Source organism: Trichosurus vulpecula, chromosome 3 (genome assembly GCF_011100635.1).
Source record: "Trichosurus vulpecula isolate mTriVul1 chromosome 3, mTriVul1.pri, whole genome shotgun sequence".
Taxonomy (NCBI): Eukaryota; Metazoa; Chordata; class Mammalia; order Diprotodontia; family Phalangeridae; genus Trichosurus; species Trichosurus vulpecula.
Window position 1 is genome coordinate 210,022,447 of NC_050575.1, and position 22,333 is coordinate 210,044,779.

The 22,333-nt window shown below is 42.6% G+C and overlaps 1 protein-coding gene across 5 annotated transcripts in view; it reads right to left on the reverse strand.

The window, feature by feature from the left end:
• The window catches only part of OTOF (otoferlin), a 175,145-nt gene that overhangs the window by 64,404 nt on the left and 88,408 nt on the right, over positions 1 to 22,333 (reverse strand). For all 5 annotated transcript variants that reach the window (XM_036750429.1, XM_036750426.1, XM_036750428.1 and 2 more), the window contains 3 exons: positions 14,627 to 14,700; positions 6,522 to 6,648; positions 5,972 to 6,026 (listed from right to left, as the gene is read on the reverse strand). In XM_036750429.1, coding sequence (XP_036606324.1) covers positions 5,972 to 6,026; positions 6,522 to 6,648; positions 14,627 to 14,700 — 256 coding nt within the window. The remainder of the gene's footprint in view (positions 1 to 5,971; positions 6,027 to 6,521; positions 6,649 to 14,626; positions 14,701 to 22,333) is intronic.

The following is a 22,333-nucleotide window of genomic DNA, read 5'->3' on the forward strand; positions in this document are numbered from 1 at the left end:
TCTGAGCTCTAGCCTAGAGAAAGTAGCCATTTCTTAGTGAGCTACATAAAACAATATATATTCCATTCCTCAATGGAATTTCCATTTATATCTCAATGCCAATCACATTTTAAAAAAAAAATCCAGGTGTGAGATTTCATTAGTTTAGGGAACTCTCTGGTGAGGAAAGTCTTTTTCCTAAAGCAGATCAGCAGCTTCTTGGCAACTTATAGACGTAGGATATATGTTCTAACTTTTTGAGTGTCATAGACCCCTTTGGCACAGTCTGGTTAAACCTATGAAGCTTTTCTCAGAATAATGTTCTTAAATGCATAAAATGAAATGCATAGGATTGCAAAGGAAACCAATGATATTGAAATACCAGATATATTGAAATTGTTCATGGACTCCAGGCTAAGATCTCTTGTCTTGGAGCATTACACAGTATGTATGTGTCAGTCAGAACTTGAACCCAGGACCTTCCTGACTCCAAGGCTGTCCTGTTTACTGTTTCATGTTAGCTTATGGTTCCCCAAAGGATAAACTGCTGTCAGTTGGGGTTCTCCAAAAAGTTACTCCCCTTCATGCACTCCCAGATCCAGTCAAACTGGATTATTAGCCATTCCACAATCTCTTGTCCTCTCCTACCTGCATATGTTTGCCCAGACCACCCTATGCCTAAAGCACACTTCCTCTGTGTCTCTGGTTGCCAAGATTCTTCTCTGTCTTTAAGATTCAATGCAGGCACCAACTCCCTTAAGAAACATTCTCTAATTCCCCTAATTGAAAGTATCCACTCGCACCTCAAACTTTCTTAGAGGATGGTGTCTGGATCCTTTCTTTTCCCTCATCACATTCTATCTCTGACTCCTCATTTTCTCTCACCCCATTTATCCAATAAGATGCTGAGTTCTGTTGATACCACCCCCACAGTATCTCTTTTATTCATCCCCTTCCATTTACTCACTTGGTTTCCATCCTAGTTCAGGGCCTCATTATTTCTGGCCTAGACTAGTATAATAGCCTCCTATTTGGTCACCCTGACTCAGGTCTCTTTTACTTCCTATCCCTCCTCCATCTAGCCATCAAAATGATTTCCTTCAATTTCCACTGTGACAATGTCCCCCTGAGCCCTCACTCTTCTGCTCAATTGGCTCACTATTCCTTATAGGAAATACAAGCTTTTCTGGCATTGAAAGCCTTTCACAAACTGGCTCAAGCCTACCCTCCCAGGTTTATTATATATCCCTTCACCCATACTTTGGCTCATCCAAACTGGACTTCTAGATGTTCCTTGGCGTAATCTGTCTACCGCTTCCATGCCTTGGTACTGGCTGTGCCCCACGCCTAGAGCCCCCCTCTATCACCTCCACCTCTTTGAATTCCTAGTTTCCTTCAAAGCTCAGTTCAAACTCTTGTATTAGGCCTTTTCCAGTGGATCCCTCCACCCAGCAGCTAGTACTTCCCTTTGCAAGGGGAGGCATTTTGGTAATTTAGTGTCTAGAGAGCTGGGCTGGGAGTCAGGAAAACCTGAGTTCAAACCCAGTCTCAGATACTTACTAATTGTGTGACCCTGGGCAAGTTGCCTAACCTCTGCCTGCCTCAGTTTCTTCAACTATAAAGGAGATAGTAATAGCACCTACCTCCCAGAGCTAAGGATCCAATGAGATGACATTTCTAAAGCACTTTGCAAACCATAATGCATTACTATTGTTCTCCCCAACACTGTCTGGCACATTAATATGTACTTATTAAATGTTTGTTGTTTGCTATTTTCTATCACTAGTTGCCTCTAAGCAATTTGTTTTTGTATCTTATGCATCCTATTAGATTATAAACAGCTTGCTGGTCTGGCACTTGGTTATTTTTTATCTCTTCCTTGGATTTCATTGGCATTTGATGAATTGAATTAAAACAGCAAAGTATTTATCTCACAACAATTCTACCTGATGGGTGGGAGGACATTCATTGTTAATCCTATGACGATGGACAAGCTGCTTTCCTTTATTCCCCCCACTGTTCTTAATTTGTACTTGTCTTGCATTGTCCTGTGTTTATCATAGTATCTGTAGAACAGGGTTTTTTGTTTGTTTGTTTTTGAGTATTTGGGAAGGGTTTTTGCTTGCCATCTCCCCTCCTAGTCTTCTACACTCACCTGCCCCAGAACAGATCATTCTGTGTCCTGGGACTTTGAGAGAGAGGGGGATGGGGAGAGGGAGAGAGAGACAGAGACAGACAGAGAGAGAGAGAGGGAGAGAGAGAGAGAGAGAGAGAGAGAGAGAGAGAGAGAGAGAGAGGTGCTTTTTGTTTTGTTTTGTTTTTTCTCCTTAGTGGTAGTACTTGATACTTTCAACTTTGGAAAAACTGAAAGAGGAAAAAAATATGTTGTTTTGTTTTGTTTTAACAAATTCATTTCTTATGCCAGTTCTTTTGCACAGTTCCCAAAGTAGCCTGAAAGAAGCCATGAGCAAATCTCAAGTCTGCTTTCTCACCTAATGACGTGCCAAGACCTTGCTCTGCGGGAGCCATATTTGAACAGACAGTAAAAGTCATTATGAAGTTGGTGTCGGACAAGGATAACAATGACTCTAAGCTTTCTCCATGATAGATAGATGTGGGCAGGCTGCTTTGCTTTTGAAGCAGGCTGGCTCATTGGCTTTTTCCCCAGATAGGCGTGAGGTGGGGGAAATGACACATTGAGGGCAGGAGTGACAGTGAATCCACAGAGTATGACTGTAAGTTACCAAAGAGCTTTTGCCAGCTTGGGCACAGGCTGACTTCTGATTGGTACAGTCATATGTATGTGGGGTTTTCTTACCTTGGATTGGTTGAGTCCGTTTGTAAAGCATACTTGGGTAGGCTCTCAAGTATAAAGAAATAGAGGTGGATGGAGTAGCGGATAGAGAGCTGGCCCTGGAGTCAGGAAGACCTAGGCTCAAGTCCGTTCTCTGACAAATGCTGGCTTGTGTGACCCCAGAAAGGTTCCTGCATATCTCAGTGCCTTAGACAGCTCCTTGAATTGAAGAACAATCTCTGATTTTCACATGTAGAGGAGGGCTTACTCACCTGGCTTTCTTAACACCAATGAAAGCACAGGTTGGGCCTAAGGAAGTGAATAAATCTGACTCTTCCCTCCCTGACTTCCCTTGACACAAGGGCAACAGGATCCAACCTCGTGGTCAGTTTGCCATCTTGGCCAGGCTGGCTGACTCCTGATTGGACTTGGTGCGTGCTTGTTGTGAGGCAAGTCCCCAAATCAGGACAAACGGAACCAGGGTGGCTATGCTACAGAAGTGAGCATGTCCTCACTGGAGCCTTTGTTTTAGATCAATGAATATTAGTTAAATAAGTTCCTTGAGCAAGGATTCCCCTTACTCCAGAAAATAAACTGGTCTTTAGTGCCCTCTTCTGTATCACGTGGCTGATAATGTAGCTACTTTTACTGCTACCCATCCCATGGGGTTATTTCAAGGAAGACACTGTCTCCTTTGATCCTCACAAAACTAGGATGAGGCAGGAATTGGTAAATATTACTCTCCCCATATTACAGATGAAAAAACTGAGACCTAAGTCACCAAATCTTGGAATTTTAGAGCTGAGAGGGACCTTAGAATTCATTGAATCTAACCTCCTCATTTTACAGATGAGAAACCTGAGGCCCAGAGCAATGGGATAGTCTTGTCAAGGCCACAGAGCCAATTAGTGGCAGAGCCAGCTCCAGAACCAAGAGCTCCTTGTGACAAACAGCCTTGTACTATTTCAATTTCACTACACTGCCTTAGGGGAAGTTTTACACCAACCTTTTCCACAATGCCAGGTCACTCCTTTTTCCACCTTTTGGCATTTTGTTGGGCGGTGGTTTGGAAACTTCAGTGCTTTGTTTTTCCTGGTGGGAGTAATTTGGAATGCTCCAGTGTGGAACACACTTGCTTCCTAATGGAGGAACACCATGAACAATTCAAATAATACCAGCTTTTCTCTCCTCTGGGAGCATGATAAGGTAGTTTATTTTAGTGAATGACTATTCCAAGAACTGAGTTCGTATAAAATATTTGCTATTAAGGGCATACAACAGCAGTCTAGAAGTTTTCTGGAGTCCTCCTGGTCCTTTCACTTGCTTCCCACAAAGCTGATAAGGTCTGTAAAGGCTGTCAGAATTCTAAAATGCTACACACTGCCAGAATGCTCTGGTAGCTGAGGAAAAAGCCATTGTTTGGGTGAAGCTTAGAGAAGGGAGGCTGGTGTGTGCAGCTGAGCTGGGAAACTGACTTTCCAGCCCATGATACTTTCAGGGGAGTGTGACAAGGATAATGATGGTCCTGGGTGTCATGCTACACTCAGGTCAGATGGAAGAGTCAGGGTTATATAACCTGGAGAAGGGAAGATGTAAGGGGTACTTGATTTCTGTCTCCAAGTATTTGTGGACAAGGCTTAAAATTTGCACTGCTTGGCTCCCCAGGGGGGAACTGTGAGCAAGGGGTAGATGTTGCATAGTGACAGATTTCAGCTCAACTTTAAAAACTCCCTAACAATTAAAGCTGTTTAGGAGTAGAACGACCTGCCTCGAGTGGCTGCTGAGTGGGTTCCTAGTGGTTTTTAAGTGGTGGCTGCTTGACTACTTGTCAGGGTTGTTACAGAGAGGATCCTTGTTCAAGTATGGGCTGGACCAGATGGCCTGTGAGGCTCCTTCCAATCCAGACACTTTATGATTCAATTCAATGCCACAAGCACTTAGTAAGTGCCTACTGTGTATAAGGCATTGTTAAGGTCTAGGACAGGGGTGGGGAACCTGTGGTCTAGGTCCTTGGGTGTGGCTTTTTGACTGAGTTCAAGTTTTACAGAACAAATCCTATTCTTAAGGGGATTTGTTCTGTGAAGTTTGGATTCAGTCAAAAGGCTGCACTCAAGGACCTAGAGGACCATATGTGGTCTTGAGGCTGCAGGCTTTCCACCTCTGCCCTAGGGAAACAAAGACAAATGTGAAACAGGGCCTGCCTTCAAGGAGCATCCATTCTGTGAAATCCTATGATTTTATAGCAAACTCGTTGTCTTTAGTATTGTATCAAGTCGAGGAGATGCTCTGCTTACAGCAACAGTAATAACTCACCCTTACAGAGTACTTCAAGGCTTCCAAAGCACTTTGCTCACAACAATCCTATGAAGTAGGGTAGTACAAATATCCTTAGCCCCATTTAAAGAGGAGGGGACTGAGGCTCTGAGCAAGTGTCTGAGGTGGGATTCAAGCTCAAACCTTCTGACTCCAAGTCCCACATCCAACCTACTACTCTATGCTGCCTCTTTTAAGTTACAGAATGTTGTAATTAGTAGGGAGTCAAGAGATCATTTAGTTTAACCCTTTTACAGATGAGGGAATTGAGACCTGGAATACTGGCTTGCCCAAGATCACTACAACTCTTTGGTGGTAGACATCTACCTTATTTGGTAGGTAGGTGGTGCAGTGATAGAGTGCCAAGCCTAGAGTCAGGAAGAGTCATCTTCCTGAGTTCAAATCTGGCCTCAGACACTTACTAGCTGTGTGACCCTGGGCAAGTCACTTAACTCTGTCTCCGTTTCCTCATCTCCAAATGAGCTGGAAAGGGAAATGGCAAACCACTCCAGTGTCTTTGCCAAGAAAGCCCCAAACAGGGTCATGAAGAGTCAGACAAGACTTAAATGACTCAATAACAACAAATCTACCTTATCCACTAATCAAACTTCTCCAGTCCTCTTCTAGGTCAGCATGAGACAGGACCAATTTTTCCTACATGCATCTAGGTAGTTAAAGCAGATTAAAAAATAGCAAATGATCATGACAATTTATATTGACAAATGCCTCTTTTTTTCCCAACTCCTCCTCTGACTGCCAGATCATAAGGACACTACTACTATGACCCTGAGATCCATACCTGCACATAGCCTGTGAACCCATCAAGCTAGATGAACTCAAGAGAATCCAGGTCTGAGAAGCATTTGAGTTCAAGTCCCAACCTACCTGGAAATCCATGGGCCGTCCAGCACTTGGCTCCATCTTAATGTCAGGCTTGGACCTGAGGGGAAGAAATGCACACTCCTCAGTGGTGTGGCTTGGTCTGGAGAGGGAAGGGAGTCCAATAAAAGCTCTAGAGACTCATAGGGTCTGGGATATGAGTTATGCAGCCAACTTTGTTCTACCCTCCCATAGACAATGGGTTGTGGAGGGGGGTGGAGTTGAAAATAAATACAAGATGATGATAGAATCTGAGGTAGATGGGATCTTAGAAGACATTTAATCCAACCACCAGATCTTACAGATGTGGAAACTGAGGCCCAGAGAGACTGAATAACTTTAGTAAGGTTACAGATATCAAATGGCAGAGCTGGGATTTAAACAGAGGCCCTTTGCCTCCACTCCAACACTCTTTCCATTGAACCATGGTGAGTGGTATGGGAAATGGGTTCAGGCACTTGCTTCCTCACCACCCCAAGTCTTGGTAAAGCCTGGTGAAGTCTATTGCCTGCTGGTGATTGAGGTGCCTGGGGTAGAGGGTTAATTTTGCTCTCACCTCTTATTGGAGACGTTGGTAGTAAGTGCAGTGACAGAAGCCAAGGAGATAGAGTCAGGGTCCAGGCCATCCCCAAGACGAATGGCCAAGCGATCGAGGTCTTCCATCTCAAGTACAGCTGGCTCATCTGGTGGAAGAACAAAAATGGTTGAGAGGCAGGAAAAGTTAGAATTCCTGGGATTTCTTACAATAGTCATTGCTTACCAAATTAAATAAAGAAAGGGCTGATTCTGAAGAGCCAACTGGAGAGAGGGTATTTCATTCTAACCAGCATCAGCTTCCCTCAAATCTGTCAATCAATTAATCAGCAAGTGTTTCTTAAGAGGGGAGCTAGGTGGTGCAATGGATAGAGCTCTGGGCCTGGAGTCAGGAAGACTCATCTTCCTGAGTTCAAATCTAGCTTCAGATACTTATTAGCTGTGCGACCCTGGACAAGTCACTTAACCCTGTTTGCCTCAGTTTCCTCATCTATAAAATGAACTAGAGAGGGAAATGGCAAACTCCTCCAGTATCTTTGCCAACAAAACTTCAAGTAGGGTCACAGAGAGTTAGACATGACTAAAAAAAGACTTAACAACAACAAAATTTATTAAAAACCTTCTGTGGGCCTGGCACTGTGCTAGGCACTGGGGATACAAGTTCAAAGAATGAAGCATTTTCTACTCAAATGAGCTTAAATTCTAATGGTGACAACAGGTATATATGAAAATATCTAGACTCCCTATTATCTCTAGGATAAAATGCAAACTCCCTTGCTTGGTATTTAAACCCCTTTACAGTCTGACTCCAGGCCCCCTTTCCAAGCTGACTACGTTTTGTTCTCCCTCATGCCCTCTTGCCGTCTTGATCTTTCCTTGCAGTGGTATTGCTGGATTAAAGGGTATGCACAGTTTTATAGTCCTTTGGGCATAGTTCCAAATTGCTCTCCAGAATGGTTGGATCAGTTTACAACTCCACCAACAGTGAGTTACTGTCCCAATTTTTCCACACCCCCTCCAACATTTATCATTTTCCTTTTCTGTCATATTAGCCAATCTGATAGGTATGACCATGTCCCCTAAAGGACATACATGTACAAAAATATTTATAGCAGCTTTTTTATGGTGGCAAAAAATTAGAAATTGAAGGGATGCCCATCAATTGCAGAATGGCTAAACAAGCTGTAGTATATGAATGTAATGGAATGCTATTGTGCTATAACAAATGATGAGAAGTCAGATTTCAGAAAACCTTGAAAGACTTGTATGAACTGATGCAAAGTAAAATGAGCAGAACAAGGAGAACACCATTCACAGTAACAGCAGCACTGTGTGATGATCAACTACAAATGCCTCAGCTCTTCTCAGCAACAGAATGAGCCAAATCCATTTCAAAGGACTCATGATGGAAATTGCTATCCACATCCAGAAAAAGAATTGAAGAAATATGAATGCAGATTGAAGCATACTATTTTCACTTTCTTTTTTGTGTGTGGCTTTTTTTTCCCTTTTGATCTGTTTCTTCTTTCATAACATGATTAATACGGAAATATGTTTTACGTGATTTCACACATATAACCTACATCAAATTGCTTACCATTTTAGGGAGGGGGAGGGGAAGGGGGAAAAGGAGGGTGGGAGAAAAATTCGGAACTCAAAAAACTTTTTAAATGAATGTTAAAAATTGTCTTTACATATAATTGGAAAAAGATACTATTATCTTTGTCATGAGACTGGGCAATGAGATGATTTGCCCTAAATCCTGTGGGAGCAGACATTCTCTCCAGTGCCCTCCTAAATTCCTGCAATAAAACACATTTCTAGGTACAGAGATATTTGTTGAATCAAATTTTATCAATTAGACCAATCTATATTTGTTGAATTGAATGAGATCGATTTGACCAATTTTTGAATTAGCTGACCTACAGGCACTCATACAGCAATATGCACATATCTGAGTCAGTTCGTGGCCAGCCTTATGCCATTTCCTACTGTATTCTCCAACATTTTTCAAGGTTTTGTTTTGTCTTAAATCCAGCAATCACTTGCCACTGCCACCATTATGTGATAGAAATATGCTAAAGAAAAATCTACCTACTGGAAGCTGGTTGACTGATAGGATGGTGGGAAAACAGTGCAGCTTGGGAGTACTGTATCTATTTCCTCTCCCTCTCTCCAACATCATCATGCAATTCTACCCATGTAGGGAGCTGTCAGAGGGCAAACTTGCCTGCCACCAAGGAGTGGTCCCTCACTTGGCCTCCATCCTAGACTGACCCTGCCTCATCTTCTTTCAATATGGCCCATCTTTTTTTGATTTTTCAGCGTTGTTAAGGCCCAAGCTATTGTGAATTTAGGAATCACTCCAAATCTTACCAATATGGTATTCATCCAGAGGGAGGATAGGGATTCAGTGTGGTATAGATGAAAGAGTCAGAGGACCTGAGTTCAAAGTCTTGCTTTGTCACTTATTACCTATGTGACTTTAGACCTCATTTCTTCCTGAACCCTAGTTTTATCTTCAATAAAATAATTGAGTCCAACCTTCTCATTTTACAAATGAGGAAACTGAGGCACAGAAAAGTTAACCAGCTTGCCCGGGACCACACAACTAGCAAGTATCTGAGGCCTGATTTGAACCTGGGTCTTTCTGACTTCAAGTCTGTTGTTCTAGCCTCATTGTTCAAGGTCACACAGATTCTAAAAGGCAAAGACATGATTAGAATCCAGGTCCCTTGCATCTAAATTTGCTACTCTCCTCATTGCCTCTCTTAATAGCCTATCTGATGAATCACTGGTCAGAGATAGTGAAATTTACTTGACGTCATTATAGTATTTATGTATACTATTTTATATATATATATATATGTGTGTGTGTGTATATGTGTATGTGTATATATATATATGTGTATATATATATATATATATATATATATATATAGTATGTATAGTATTATATAGTAAAAAAATGGTACTATGACTCACGCAGTCTGGTCTGGATCTATGGTGACCAATAGAGAACAGCATTCCCGACCTAGGATAATCTGAATAGAGACAGTGTGAAATCTGATATTTAGGTTGTCTAATGCGCTTTCAGTCTTCCAGAGGCTGATTAATTAATCCTATGTTTCAAGATTTACTAGAACAGATTGGTGGTAGTTTAACCTGATGTTATCCTCATTCTAGAATCCTATACAGCTTAGCAAACTGGTCCAAGCTGCACTCAGGGGCCTACAAAAGGATTGGCTATTTGCCAAGTTGGAGAAATCCTAGCCTGAGAGTACATGGAGTACCTGAGATACATGATAATGTTGGGATGATAGGAATGGATCCATGCAATAAGGAGGCCATATGACCTGGAGGGTCCCATGACAGACCAGCAGCAATCTGTTTTGGACATAGCTGCTGCTTCATCCCTAAGTTCTCCCTCTGGATGTTGCTTTTCATTTGTCTTACTAAAAAGTGCCAATGCTTCCCAAGAGATGCCTGAGAAGGAGTCTTGATGAATCCAGACCTGTTGAAACAGGTCTGAAATCAGGGGACTGATAGATGTAGACACTATCCTCTCACACGTAACAGAGACTTCTCCTCTATGCCCTAACCCTGCATGTACTTTTCCCTCAAGGTGACTCAAGCAGAAAAGAATTTTGCCATCTGGGTGTAGGAGATGCTTACAACCAAAGGCACATGTGAAGCATGATGACACCAAACCACTGGGACACAGTACAAAGTACATCGTTTCCCACACTTATCATAGAGGACTTCCAGACCACCTGACAAGTCAATCAAGGCAGAGTCTAGGGATCTTTTTTGTTTTTTAGTAGTTCAGCTTTGCCATCACCTATAATCCTTTCATTCACCTGATCAATAAACTCCAATGTCTCCCTATGGCTTTTAAATCAAGTTTAAATTCTTCTAGTAGAAACCCTTCACTGGCCTCAGCTTACCTCTCAAGGCCTACTTCTCATTACTCCCCCTTATGCATTCTATGTATCAGCCAAACTGGGCTTTGTTTTGCTTCTCACACACGACTCTCCACCTCCCACTTCAAGTCTTTTCACTAGCTTTCCCATGCCCGGGATGCACTTGGGGTCAAAAGTCCCTTTTCTTCTTTCCTCATCACTTCACATCATTCAAACAGCTTTCCCTGATATCTCTTCCTTCACTCTACTCTCTGACAAAGAAGTGGCCTTTTTCTTGTAGAGACCAATCCCTTTACATGAACTCTTGATGTAATTCCCTCCTTTTTTCTCAAGCAGACTGCTCCCGTTGTCATCCCCCCAATCTCCAATTTTTCTCTATCTTCTGACTCCTTCCCTTCTGCCATGTCATTCCCATAAAAGCCGCCCCCCCCCCCAGCTCCTACCTGCTAGTGGTCATTCTTTATTCCTCCTTCCCTTCCCAGCTAGACTCCTTTAAAAAGCTGTCTGCACTGTCTCCCTTTCCTCTCCTCTAACTCTTAAACACTGCAGCTCAGTCCTCATCTTTCTTCACCTCCATCTTTGATACTACTGACAATGTTCTTCTATGGGATACTCCTTCTTTCCTAGGTTTTTATAGCTCCGCTCTTTCCCTGATTCTCTTCCTACCTGCCTTACTGCTCCTTTCCAGTCTCTTTTTTTGGGATCTTCATCCATGCCTTGCCCAAACCTCCATCTGGGGCCTTCTTCTCTTTCCTTCCTATACTCTCTCACTCAGTGATCTTATCAGCTTGTGGTTTCAATTTCTCAGGTCCATATAACCAGCCCAAGTTTCTCTTCTGAGCTCCAGTCACACATCACCAAATGCCTAATGGACATTTCAAATTGGATGTTTCACAGGCATCTCAAGCTCCACACATGCAAATCATAACTCAGTGTCTTTCCCCCCTTAATCTTCCTGTCTTCCAGACTCTCTATTATTGTCTAGTTACCCAGGTTTACAGCCTCAATGTCACATTAGATTTATTACTCCCATTCACCCCACATATTTAATCAGTTGCCAAATCTTATAATTTCTTTCTCCTCAACATCTTTTACATAAGCCCCCTTCTCTCTACCCATACGACTGGCACCCTAGCTTAGGCTCCCATCGCTTCTGGCCTGGATAATCCCAATGGCCTTCTAAGTGGTCTCCCTGGCTCAGGTTCAATGCATCCTCTACATAGTTGCTAAAATGATTTCCCTAAACCTCAGGGCTGATCATCTTACTACCTTAATTAATAAACTTCAATAATTCTCTATTACCTCTGGGATCCAATATTAATTCCTTTGGCATTTGAAGCTCTTCACAAGCTGCCTCCTTCCTACCTTTCTGGTCTTCTTACACATTACAACTCTATGGTCTAACCATACTGGCCTGCTTTCTGCTCTTCACACACAATGTTCCACTTCCCATTTCTCTGTCTTTTCAATAGCTCCCTCCATGTCTGGCCGGCCCTCCCCCTAACTCCCTCCTCTTGGGGTCTCTGGCTTCTTTTATGGCTTAGTTCAAGATTCATCTCCTATAGGAGGTCTTGCCTGATCCCCCAGACTCTAGTGCCTTCCCCTCTAAGGCTACCTCACTTATACTCTGAATTTATCTTGTATGTACCAATGTATTGTATATGTTGTCTCCTCCTTAGAATAATGTAAACTTTTTGAGGATAGGGACTGTTTCTGGTTTTTTTTTGGTATCCCTAAGCACTCAGCACACTGACTGACACCTACAGTAGTAAGTACTTAATAAACACTTCTTGATTCATTGATTGATGGGCAGGGAGAATATGCTGTTTAGGATATCCTTGGTATGTGGACTTGGTATATGTTTATCCTAATAGATTTGTAAGATCACAGGCCTTACATGGAGAAGATATGGGAGCTACCATACAATGGGCCCATCACAGAACTAGTAAATACCTGTGCCACCCCATAAAACCATTGGTCCAAGATAGTGCATTGTAGAGAGGGCTGGGGTCTGGCCCTATAGTCTAGTCTAAGGGTACAATGGGCACTGTCCAGTTACCACATAGAGTACCAGTGCAGGTTAGGTGTGAGAAATGTAAATCTCTAATAAAATGATTTCAGATTTGGAAAAGCAATTTGAGGTAGACAAAATGTCCCTGCATTTTGGATTCCTGATCTTTGGCAAATTCTCTTGGATCTGAATTCTGGATCATGTCTGTTCTCTTCCTAACTTGGGATTCACTTTCCCTACCCCAGCTGAGAACTATCCTTGCATGCTGCCCAAGGGTTTCCCAAGATGTCAGAGTAGTTTATATTTGATCCTGGAGGTAACCAGGGACCACTGGAGTTTGTTGGATAAGGGAATGACATGAACAGACATGAACTTTAAGAAAATCACTGCCAGCTCTGTGGAGGGAGGAGGGATTGGATGGGTTCTTCCTGGGAAGGGAATTACTATTCTGAGGGTAGAAACAGGAGCTAACATTGGATGTGGAACCAGTCATACTGGGAAGCAGAGGCACTGCCTAGAGGCTCTGAAGCATCTCCCAATGACAGCCATAGAAAGGGAGCCTCACCTTGCCATACCCACTCTCCTGTGTTACCCATTCCTGTCTCTTTTGGTCTTTAGTCACGTCTAATGGTTCCTTTTCCTCCTCCCCAAACCCTCCAGTACTTCCAGTTTCTGGAGTTCACACCTTTCCTTTTCCTGGATTATTAGCCATAAACAGATTGCCTTTCCCAAACTTTGTGTTTTTGTAGGAGACAGGGACTAGATCTGTGATTTTTTGGTACAGAAAACACCCGGAGGAGGAAACTTTCTCCACCAATGCAGGCTGTCACCTTCTCAGTCACTTAGAGAGTTGCTCAGCATCCAAGTTAAGTAACTTGTTCAGGGTTATATAGCCATGTATCAGAGGCAAGACTTGAACTCAGGTCTTTCTGGCTCTGGAACCATTTCTCTATCCATGGCACCACACTGTTTTTCTATTCACAGAAAATATGAATCATTGTCCTTCTTAATGCTGCTCTTGGGAGATTTCCTTGCAACTGTGACTCATAGCAGGGAGCATAAAGTACGTAACAAATAGGGGATACTACGTGTAGACCTGCTGCCCTGGGAAGATTCACAGAATTGCTCCTAGTTCTTCTCTATGGTGCCAAGCAGAATAACTATTTGGGAGGCTCTGAAAAAGAATCCCCAACTCAGTGGGTTTTTGCAAAAATTCAAATCAACAAGCATTCATTAAGGACTGACAGTGACTAGGCACTGTGCTAGGCTCTGAGAATACAAAATACAAAACCAAGCAGTCCCTGAACTTGGGGAATCTTGGATTCCTCTGGGAGTGCAAAGACAAAAATGAAAACAGTTCCTGCCTTCGTTTTAAGTCATTCTACTGCTCATGAATTTCACATAGAGGGTTCAGTTTAAAAAATTAAATGGGCATTGTAGACTCCTACTGCCAGTGAGTCAGGCATAACTCCCAGCTGCAGAGGAATGAGAGAATGAATGAAAGCATTTAGTGTTTGCTCCATATATACTTCTCCCCATTTGCCCCAATAGACTCCACAGGCTAATGGGAAACAAATGAGTGAAAATTTATTTATTAAGCACTCATTATGCACCAAGCATTGGGGATACAAAAAGAAAAATGGAGAGACTCTTCTCTCAAGAAGTTCACATTGCACTGGAGACACAACATACAAACATGGTCACAATGCAACATTTGGTCAAATACTTAAAAGAAAAAACAAATCCAGCTTTTCAATGTTGCTTTTTTACTTCCTAAATTTAATGCTTTTAGCATCTCAGTGAAGTTGGGGGAGGGGAGAGGAAGAAAAAAGCCCTTAAAGGGACAGAGAGAGAAGGAATGATTACATGTAATCTGTATTATAAAAACTGAGTTGTCTGTTTAATTTGTAGGAGAGTAGGTATGTTCTTCCACTCTGAGGAAATGCAGTCCCATTTCTCCACTCTTCAGCATTGTCTGCCCTGTTCCTAGAGAACTGTATCTCTCATAAGGCTTAAAAAAACAACTCAGCCAATGGGGATAATTATTCTACCCCGCTGAGTTTGTATGGGGCCAATCCCAGGAGGGTAAAATTTGGGGTTTGGGTAGAGTTGTATCCGGCCTGGTGGGGTGGGGGACAGTGGTCTGAGGGATAGGGGCTAGAAGGAGAGGAGAGCAGGGCTAAGCATCCTTACCTTGTCTCTGTTGCTCTTCCTTGTGGGGTCGACTCTTGCCAAGTTTCATGGCGGAGAACACACTCCTTCCAGCTCTGAGAGGAGGCCCCAGGGACAGATGGAGTTGGAGATGGAAAAGAATAGAGACAAGCAGAAACACACGAGAGAGAACAAATGATTAGGTCATTATCATAGCCCCTCTTCCACTCTTTTCTCCTTCCATCTTCTTCCCTTTCCTCCCCAAAGCTTCTTCATTCAAGAGGAACTAAGTCTGCAGAAATTTGGGGCTAAATGTCCCCCACTGAGCATTCACCCAGCTGAGCCACTGGGATGACTGTCTCCTTAGTCCCTCTTTACATCTCCTAGGATGTAGCTGTGCCCATTCAAGGACTTCAGCAAATAGAGAACCTAGCCTAGCACCAAATATTGATCTTTTACATGGAGCCAAACTTGAAACTATCCTCTCTATGCTGACTGGCCCCACAAAGAGCAACCTAAAAACGCTTCCTTCCTCTGCCCCATCATTCCTCAGAGCTCTGAGTCACTAGTGTCCCCCAACTCCCATCCCGGCAGCCCCCAACTAGAGGGAAGGGAAAGGAAGGAAGAAGCAGGAACAGAAGGATTGAAAATGGAAGAGTCATTTAGAATGACAGAGTGGTCAAGATAGAAGACTGCTAGGAGAAACACGCATTCGGTCCACAGTCAGCCTTGGCTCATGGAGGTCTAGCTACATGTACCTTCTCTAATCCCTTTGCCTCTGGGCTTCTTCCTAGTTTCTGTTGGGGAATGAAGTGATTCGTTCCCCACATCTGTCTTCCCTCCTCACCAATCCTGGGATGGTACCTAGGATGGTAATACTGAGTGACTAGGTGGTTCCTACCTCGTCTTGCTGCTTGATTGGGCTTTGCTCCCCCAAGTGAAGGGGGTTGAATTCCCTGGATTGTGGGCACAGGTTCTGATGTCCCCTTGTTGCTAGCAGCCAACTGTATGGTCCTGGTACCAGGAGGAGGAATGGGAGGAAGGAGAGGCAAAGTGCAGTATTCCATTACACCATCAATAATGAATGAGAAGGATATCTGAGCTGCCTCCACTTCCCATTCTCCCTTCTACTTTCCAACCAGGAGGTTGGATAAGGTGTGGCCCTATCATTCTGCAGGCTCTGGATAGGGATAGGTTAGGAGGCTGCCTGGCCAGGCTCCCATGGAGTCATCCTCAGGTAGGAATCTTGGGATACCATGAAGGAAGGGCACTTGACTCACATGGGCCCCTGCTCAGTAAGGTGGAACACATCTTCCTTTGGGACAAAGAGGAAGTTGTCTGCTATCTATCCAATAAAGTTCCATTTCCACCACTCTATGCTTTCCTTGTTGGGTGTTTGTGTTTGTATGTATGTCTGTATGTATCAGAGTAGGAGTGGGAGTGAGAAAGTGAATGGGGGAAGAGGAGAGAGAATTTCCTTACAAGTGTGACCTATAGCTGGCAGCATTTTTGTTGTGCTGCATAGTCATTTCAGTCATGTCCAACTCTTTGTGACCCCATTTGGAGTTTTCTTGGCAAAGGTACTGGAGTGGTTTTACCATTTCCTTCTTCAGCTCCTTTTAAAGATGAGGAAACTCAGGCAATTGAGATCAAGTGATTTGCCCAGGGTCACACAGCTAGTAAGATTCTGAAGCCAGATTTGGACTCAGGGAGATAAACCTTCCTGACTCCAGGCCTGGCACTATATCCACTATGCCACCTACCTGCCCCTGGGAGCATCTACATGAATTAATCCACCATCCATCCATCCTCCAACAAGCATTTATTAAGCTGTTACTATGTGCTAGGCACTGTGTCAAGCTTCCTTTTGTTTGCTTGCAGAGGGCTTTGGAAACTAAAGGAAGAGAACCTTTGTACACAGAACCGATAAACCAGAACCTGAGTCAGCCCATCCTTCCCTCCTAAATTGATCTTTAGATAACAAGAAAGTGAAAAATTGCTGTGTTTACCATAAATAAATTTTAAATGGACCTAATGGGGGAAAAGGGACATTAGTGCAGGTAGGCTGGAGCACCTGGCACTAGGGAGGGAGATCCTGTACAGGGAGAGGGTCCTGATTAGAGTAGATCTGAGAGGTTTTCTTTCTTCTTTCCCACTCATTATTTAATTTTACTATTCTCACTAAATCCTGCTATCTTGGCATCTGGGAAAAGAAGAAGAGAAGAACCAGTGAGAAGGAGGAAGAGAGAAGCTCAGTAATAGAAAATCTTGTGGACTCAATATTCTTTTTAAACTTTTTTTTCTCCACAGGGAGAAATACCATCTCTAAGGAAACTGTCTACTTTATGATGTTTCTCCTGGTAGAATATAAGACCCTTGAGAGTAAAACCTCTTTCTTTTTAGTTTTCATATCTTCACCTCCTAGCAGCACAACAAATGCCACAAAGTAGGCGCTTAATAAATGTTTGTCGATTGACTGAATGTTCCTTGGCATATTGACCTAATTGCACTGGTCTATAGCTCTCAAAAAGCTGAGGTCCCATCCCAACACTCCTGATCGTTAACATGAAAAGGGGAAGTGTCCAAGCCTGAGCTCACACAAATATAGTTAGGGGTGCACTTTTAGTTCATATGCTAAACCCTGTCCATTTGAAGATAGTTATACCACTCTGAATAGTTCAGTGATATCTGCCTACGTTTGAAGAACTAGGATGTTCCAAATCTAATGAAAGCATCAACACCTTTGGAAGAGACTCTTAGTAATGTAAAAGTTAAGTGAACTCTGCCCTCCCAATAAGTAGAATAAATAAAAGTGAACCCATAAGAAGAAACATTAGATATTCATCAACAAAACTTTATGATTACCTCCCATGTTAAAGTGACTGTGTCAGATAAAGTGGAGGCAGATACAATGATAGGTAAGAAATAATCAAGAAGTTACGAGTGCTGAGAACTGGTGACTTGGAAAGGTATCAGAATGCTTCAACGACCACTTAGGCAGGGGTTTGTTGATTCTTTTTAACATAAGTCAGAACTAAAGATCACAATGGGTTTAAAAGACCTCAATTTTTTTTTTTTGCCAAATTTAGGAAGCATTCAATCAGTCTCTTTGCAAATGGGAAGATTTTTTTTTGTAGGCATTGAATCATGAGCTCTTAGAATCTTGGAGCTGAAAAAGATCTCGGAGGTCATCCAGCCTAACCTCTGACCAAATAATGAATCCTATCTGTAGCATCTCCAACAAGTAATCATCCTGCTTCTGTTTGAACACTACCAGTGACAGGGAGCTCACTACTCCAAGGCAGCCCATTCCATTTTTGGACAGCTTTAATGGTTAGGAATTATTCCAATTAATGTTGAACAAAATCTTCCTCTCTCTTACTTCTGCCCTAGTTCTTCCTTCCAGAGCCAAGCAAATAAAGTCAGACTCTCTTCCACATAACAGCTCTTCAAGTATTTAAAAAACATAACTAGCATAAGACTCCTTTTCTCCAGGCTAGACACCCTCAGTTTCTTCAAATGATTCTCGTATAACTTGGCCTCGAGTCTCCCCTGTCTGGAATGCTCATATGCCAGTGGCCCTTCTAAAATGTGGCACCCCAAATCAAGTACCATGATCTAGATGTGTTCAGACCAGGGCAGAATATTGCAGAACTCTCACCCCCTCACATCCCCCACCCGCTGTTCTGAACATTGTATCTTTATAAATGCAAGCTAATATTACCTTCTTTCTCTTGGCTTCTGCATCACTCTGCTAAAAACTCCCATATCTTTCGCACATGAATCTATTTCTAGTAATGTAGGTGTGTGTCTGTCTAAAGATAGAGAGATCTAAATTCTAAACTTGATTAATGACCATGAGCAGAGAATAACCCCTGACAAATTCTAGTTTTTGTCATCCTGTTATAGAGATGAACCTTTATTTGATTAAATAACATACCATGCCTTTTTTTTGATCAAATGTTATGTGAAAGCCCATGTTGGGTTGGGCCTCCCTAGGAAATATAAGATCAGTGGAATCACTAGAGACTTGGAAAACCAAACTGGTTCTCGTCACTAATAACTATAGTAAGTTAAGGAAGCCTCACTTCAAATAGGAAAATGGACTTATTGGATAAAGAATCATAAGATCATAGAACTGGAAGGGACCTTAGGGAACATTGAGTCCAAAGCCTTCACTCTAGAGATGAGGAAGCTGCGGCCCAGAGAAATTAAGTCACTTCCCCAGGGCCGTACATCTGGTGAGTGTCGGAGGTAGAATTTGAACCCAGATCTTTTCTGACTCCAAGTTTGGTACTCTGCCCACTGTGTATGCTGTCTCAAAAAGCACAAACATGATCCTAATATTGAATTTGTTAGCAGTTGTTCCTTGTGCAGACTTTTAGTCTTCAGCTGTGATGGGCACATCTACCATTTGCTTATATCTACCGACAGAGGTATTGAAACTATGCTAAGATTCTATTCACTAGTGTGAAAAATAAGTTGGGTCTGACTGGGAGCCCACCCAATTGGATTAGTTCCTGGAAAATCCAAAGGACTTGCCTTGGGCTCAGTGGTCCAGTAAAAAAAAAAATTATATAATGATTTTACAATTGCTCCTTTGAGAGGGGAGAAGATAACTTCCTCCAGGAAATGGATCCACCAGGATTTCAAGCCCTGCTAATGCCAGGCTTCCTCTTATGCCACATTGGGCCCTCAGGACTTGGAAAGAAGCCAGGATGGATCCCACAGCTCCATCTCTAGTGATGACTGAAGCTTGTAGTGGTGCTAATGGTGGGGAGTGAAGGGAGTGGAGGGGGAGAGTCTGTGCCCATTCGGTGTACATAGTGGAAATTCCAGGCTGCCCTGCACGACTAAATGATGTCTTTTAAAAAAGGCCCTCAAGATCTCTCCTTTTTGGACTACCTTCCACTCAGCCCTATGGGGGGATAGGACTCTTTTTTGACTAGCAAATGTCAGACTCATATAGGTTTCCTTGACAGATGTAACCTTAGAGACATTTTTATTTAAAAACCAAAACTCTGACCATAAAACCGAGAGATGTATGTTTTCCAAAGGTGCTTACCTCCAACAGACAGAGACAGAGGTTACAGTGGAAAGAGCTGGTTTTGGAGTAAGAGAAACTGGGTTAGAACCTGACTGCCAACTACCTTTAATCTTGAGCAAGTGACTTCACCCAGGGTCTCAGTTTCCTCATCTGTAAAATGGAGGAGGGGGAACCAGATTAACTCCAAGATTGCTTCCAGCTATAAATCTCTAATCTCATGAACAATTAGCCTGTGTAATTCATTGCATGGAGTGGTAAGTAGCCAGCTCTTCTGAATTTGCTGGAAGTCTTCTAGGGTCTCTAATGGACTCTTTATACCCAGGTACACTGGGAATGTATAGCGTATGGCTGCTGCGCCACTTTTTGGCTAATTCTAGGAATGGCATGTTCCCTAATGGTTCAGTATTATAGGAGACTGACACTCCTCCTACCTCCCACCCAACCACTCTGGACTCCAAAGCATAGATTCAGGCACCAACGTATCCCAACTCTCCATTCCATGTCTGCCAACCCTACTACAATCCCTTCTCCCAGCCATAGTCTTCTAGGATGAAAGTACATCAAGTTGGAAAGCCATGTAGCAATGAATTGGAAAAAGAACCAGACCCTAGCCTATGATATAGATAGGCAGTCACCCAGCTTCAAAGGGAAAGGTTAGCCTGGCCCCTCTGGGTGCTCAGTATTTGCTGCTGCCAGATCTCAAGTGAGAGGGAAGGTCGCCAGTGAGTACAGTTAGTTAGGTACTCTGGTGCATAATGTTGGTACTACCGTTAGGATCACAGCTTAGCAAACCTGGTTCCATACAGGTACATGCAATAAGGGAAAAACCTTGCTACCTCCTCTCTCCTGTAGGATCAGTGGCCATACCACAAAGTGTCAGTGGAAAAGAGCCCTTTATCTGGACTTAGAGAATTTGGGCTCAAAGCCTAATCGTGTCAGTTAGTAACTGTTAGACCTTGGGCAAATCAATTCTCTGCTCTAAGCCTGTTTTCTCATCTGCAAAATGAGGGGCTTGGAGTAGATGGTGTCCAAAGACCCTTTCATCTCTTCTCTGTGCCTATTCTTTAGAATGTGTAATTATGGGAACAAACTAGAGGAATGAAGATTTGGATTTTATTACCACAATTACTAGATAATGCCCTTCTTCCCTGGTAGTCAGCTGCACCAACAGCAAGGTTTAACACGACCCTTCTTTGTTTCTGAGACAATACCAATGCATACCTTTGAGCCCATCTGAAGACCTGAAAATAATGAGGATTTCTCTTAGGTATGGAAATGAAAACAAGTTTTAGAAAAACCTAGGCTCTAGTGTGTGTTGGTTTTACATAAGAAGCACTTGTCACCCTGAGCCATATCTATTATCTCTGCCCTTTGTAATTCTGATGAATATTCCAAGTGTTCACTCTTGTAAAAACTATCTTTTTTTTTTTTTTAACTATCTCAGGACCAGCTCCAGCCAACAAGTCTTCTGTTTCTGCTGTCAGCAATCCTTCTGTTTCCAGAAATAAAGGTTTATTTGACCTATGACATTCTTAAAGGGATGGCTTACAGCAGGGGTGGGGAACCTTCGGCCTCTAGGGTCCCAAGTTCAGCCCTTTGACTGAATCCAAACTTCACAGCATAAATCCCCCTTTTGTTGCATGAAGTCTGGATTCAGTCAAAGGGCTACACTTGAGGACCTAGAGGGCCACATGTGACCTCGAGGCCACAGGTTCCCCACCCCTGGCTTAGAGTAGTAGAATTTATTTTGTTAATTTTCATCATCATTGCACCAGATGGCTACATTTAGGACTAACATTTATTTAATTGTTCTGAATCTGTTCCGAATTTTTAAAAACTATCCTGATAAAATATTGTGTTTTTTTTCTTTTAAAAGAAAAATTGGGTCCTAGTAGAGATACTCAATAATGGAGAAACCAGGAAATGAAAAATGGAGATGGAAGGGGAGTTCTTCAGAAATAAATAGATTATTTGTTCACAGCTCTTCAACCACTTTTATTTGCCCTATGAAGGCACCAAGGAGATCAGAAACTATCTACTACCTAGGTAGGATAGTACATTGATATTTCATAAAGCAACTCTTACTCAGGATGGGGAGGGAGGGTTATAGGGAGGAAAGGGGTAGCTATAATTTGTCCCTGCCCTTTAGGGCTACAAAGTTAAATGAACAATTCAATTCATCATTTCATCTTTGCCCCACCTACTTCACAGCTATGTTGATGGAGAATGAGATAATATATACGAAAATGCTTTGAAAATTGTAAAGAACTAAGAAATAGAAGCTGTTATCACAACTTAGATTTGTATTTCTCTGCAGGGAAACAAAATCAAAATCATGCTTGTTGTTAGCTGTGGGGGCACAGCATGTAATTTTTATTCTTGGGGGAGGTTGAGGCTGGTAGGTTGCTGGAACTTCAGAATGTTGAAATGCAGTAGGGTTAAAAGCTAATTGATTGAGTATTCACACTAAGCCTAGCACCAATATGACAAAGTCGGGGGAGGGGGGCGGGGCAGGATGAAGAAAGAACCAGGTCGCCTAAGGAAAGGAACCTGCCTCAGTCAGAAACCAAACAAGTGAAAGCTTCCACACCAAGAGTGGGATTGGGCTAAGTGTAATGGGAGAAATGGGAAGACTCAGTCTCAAAAAAAGAAAAAGGAAAATATATTTGTTGACTGTAACTCTTATCTTCTTTTAATAATCT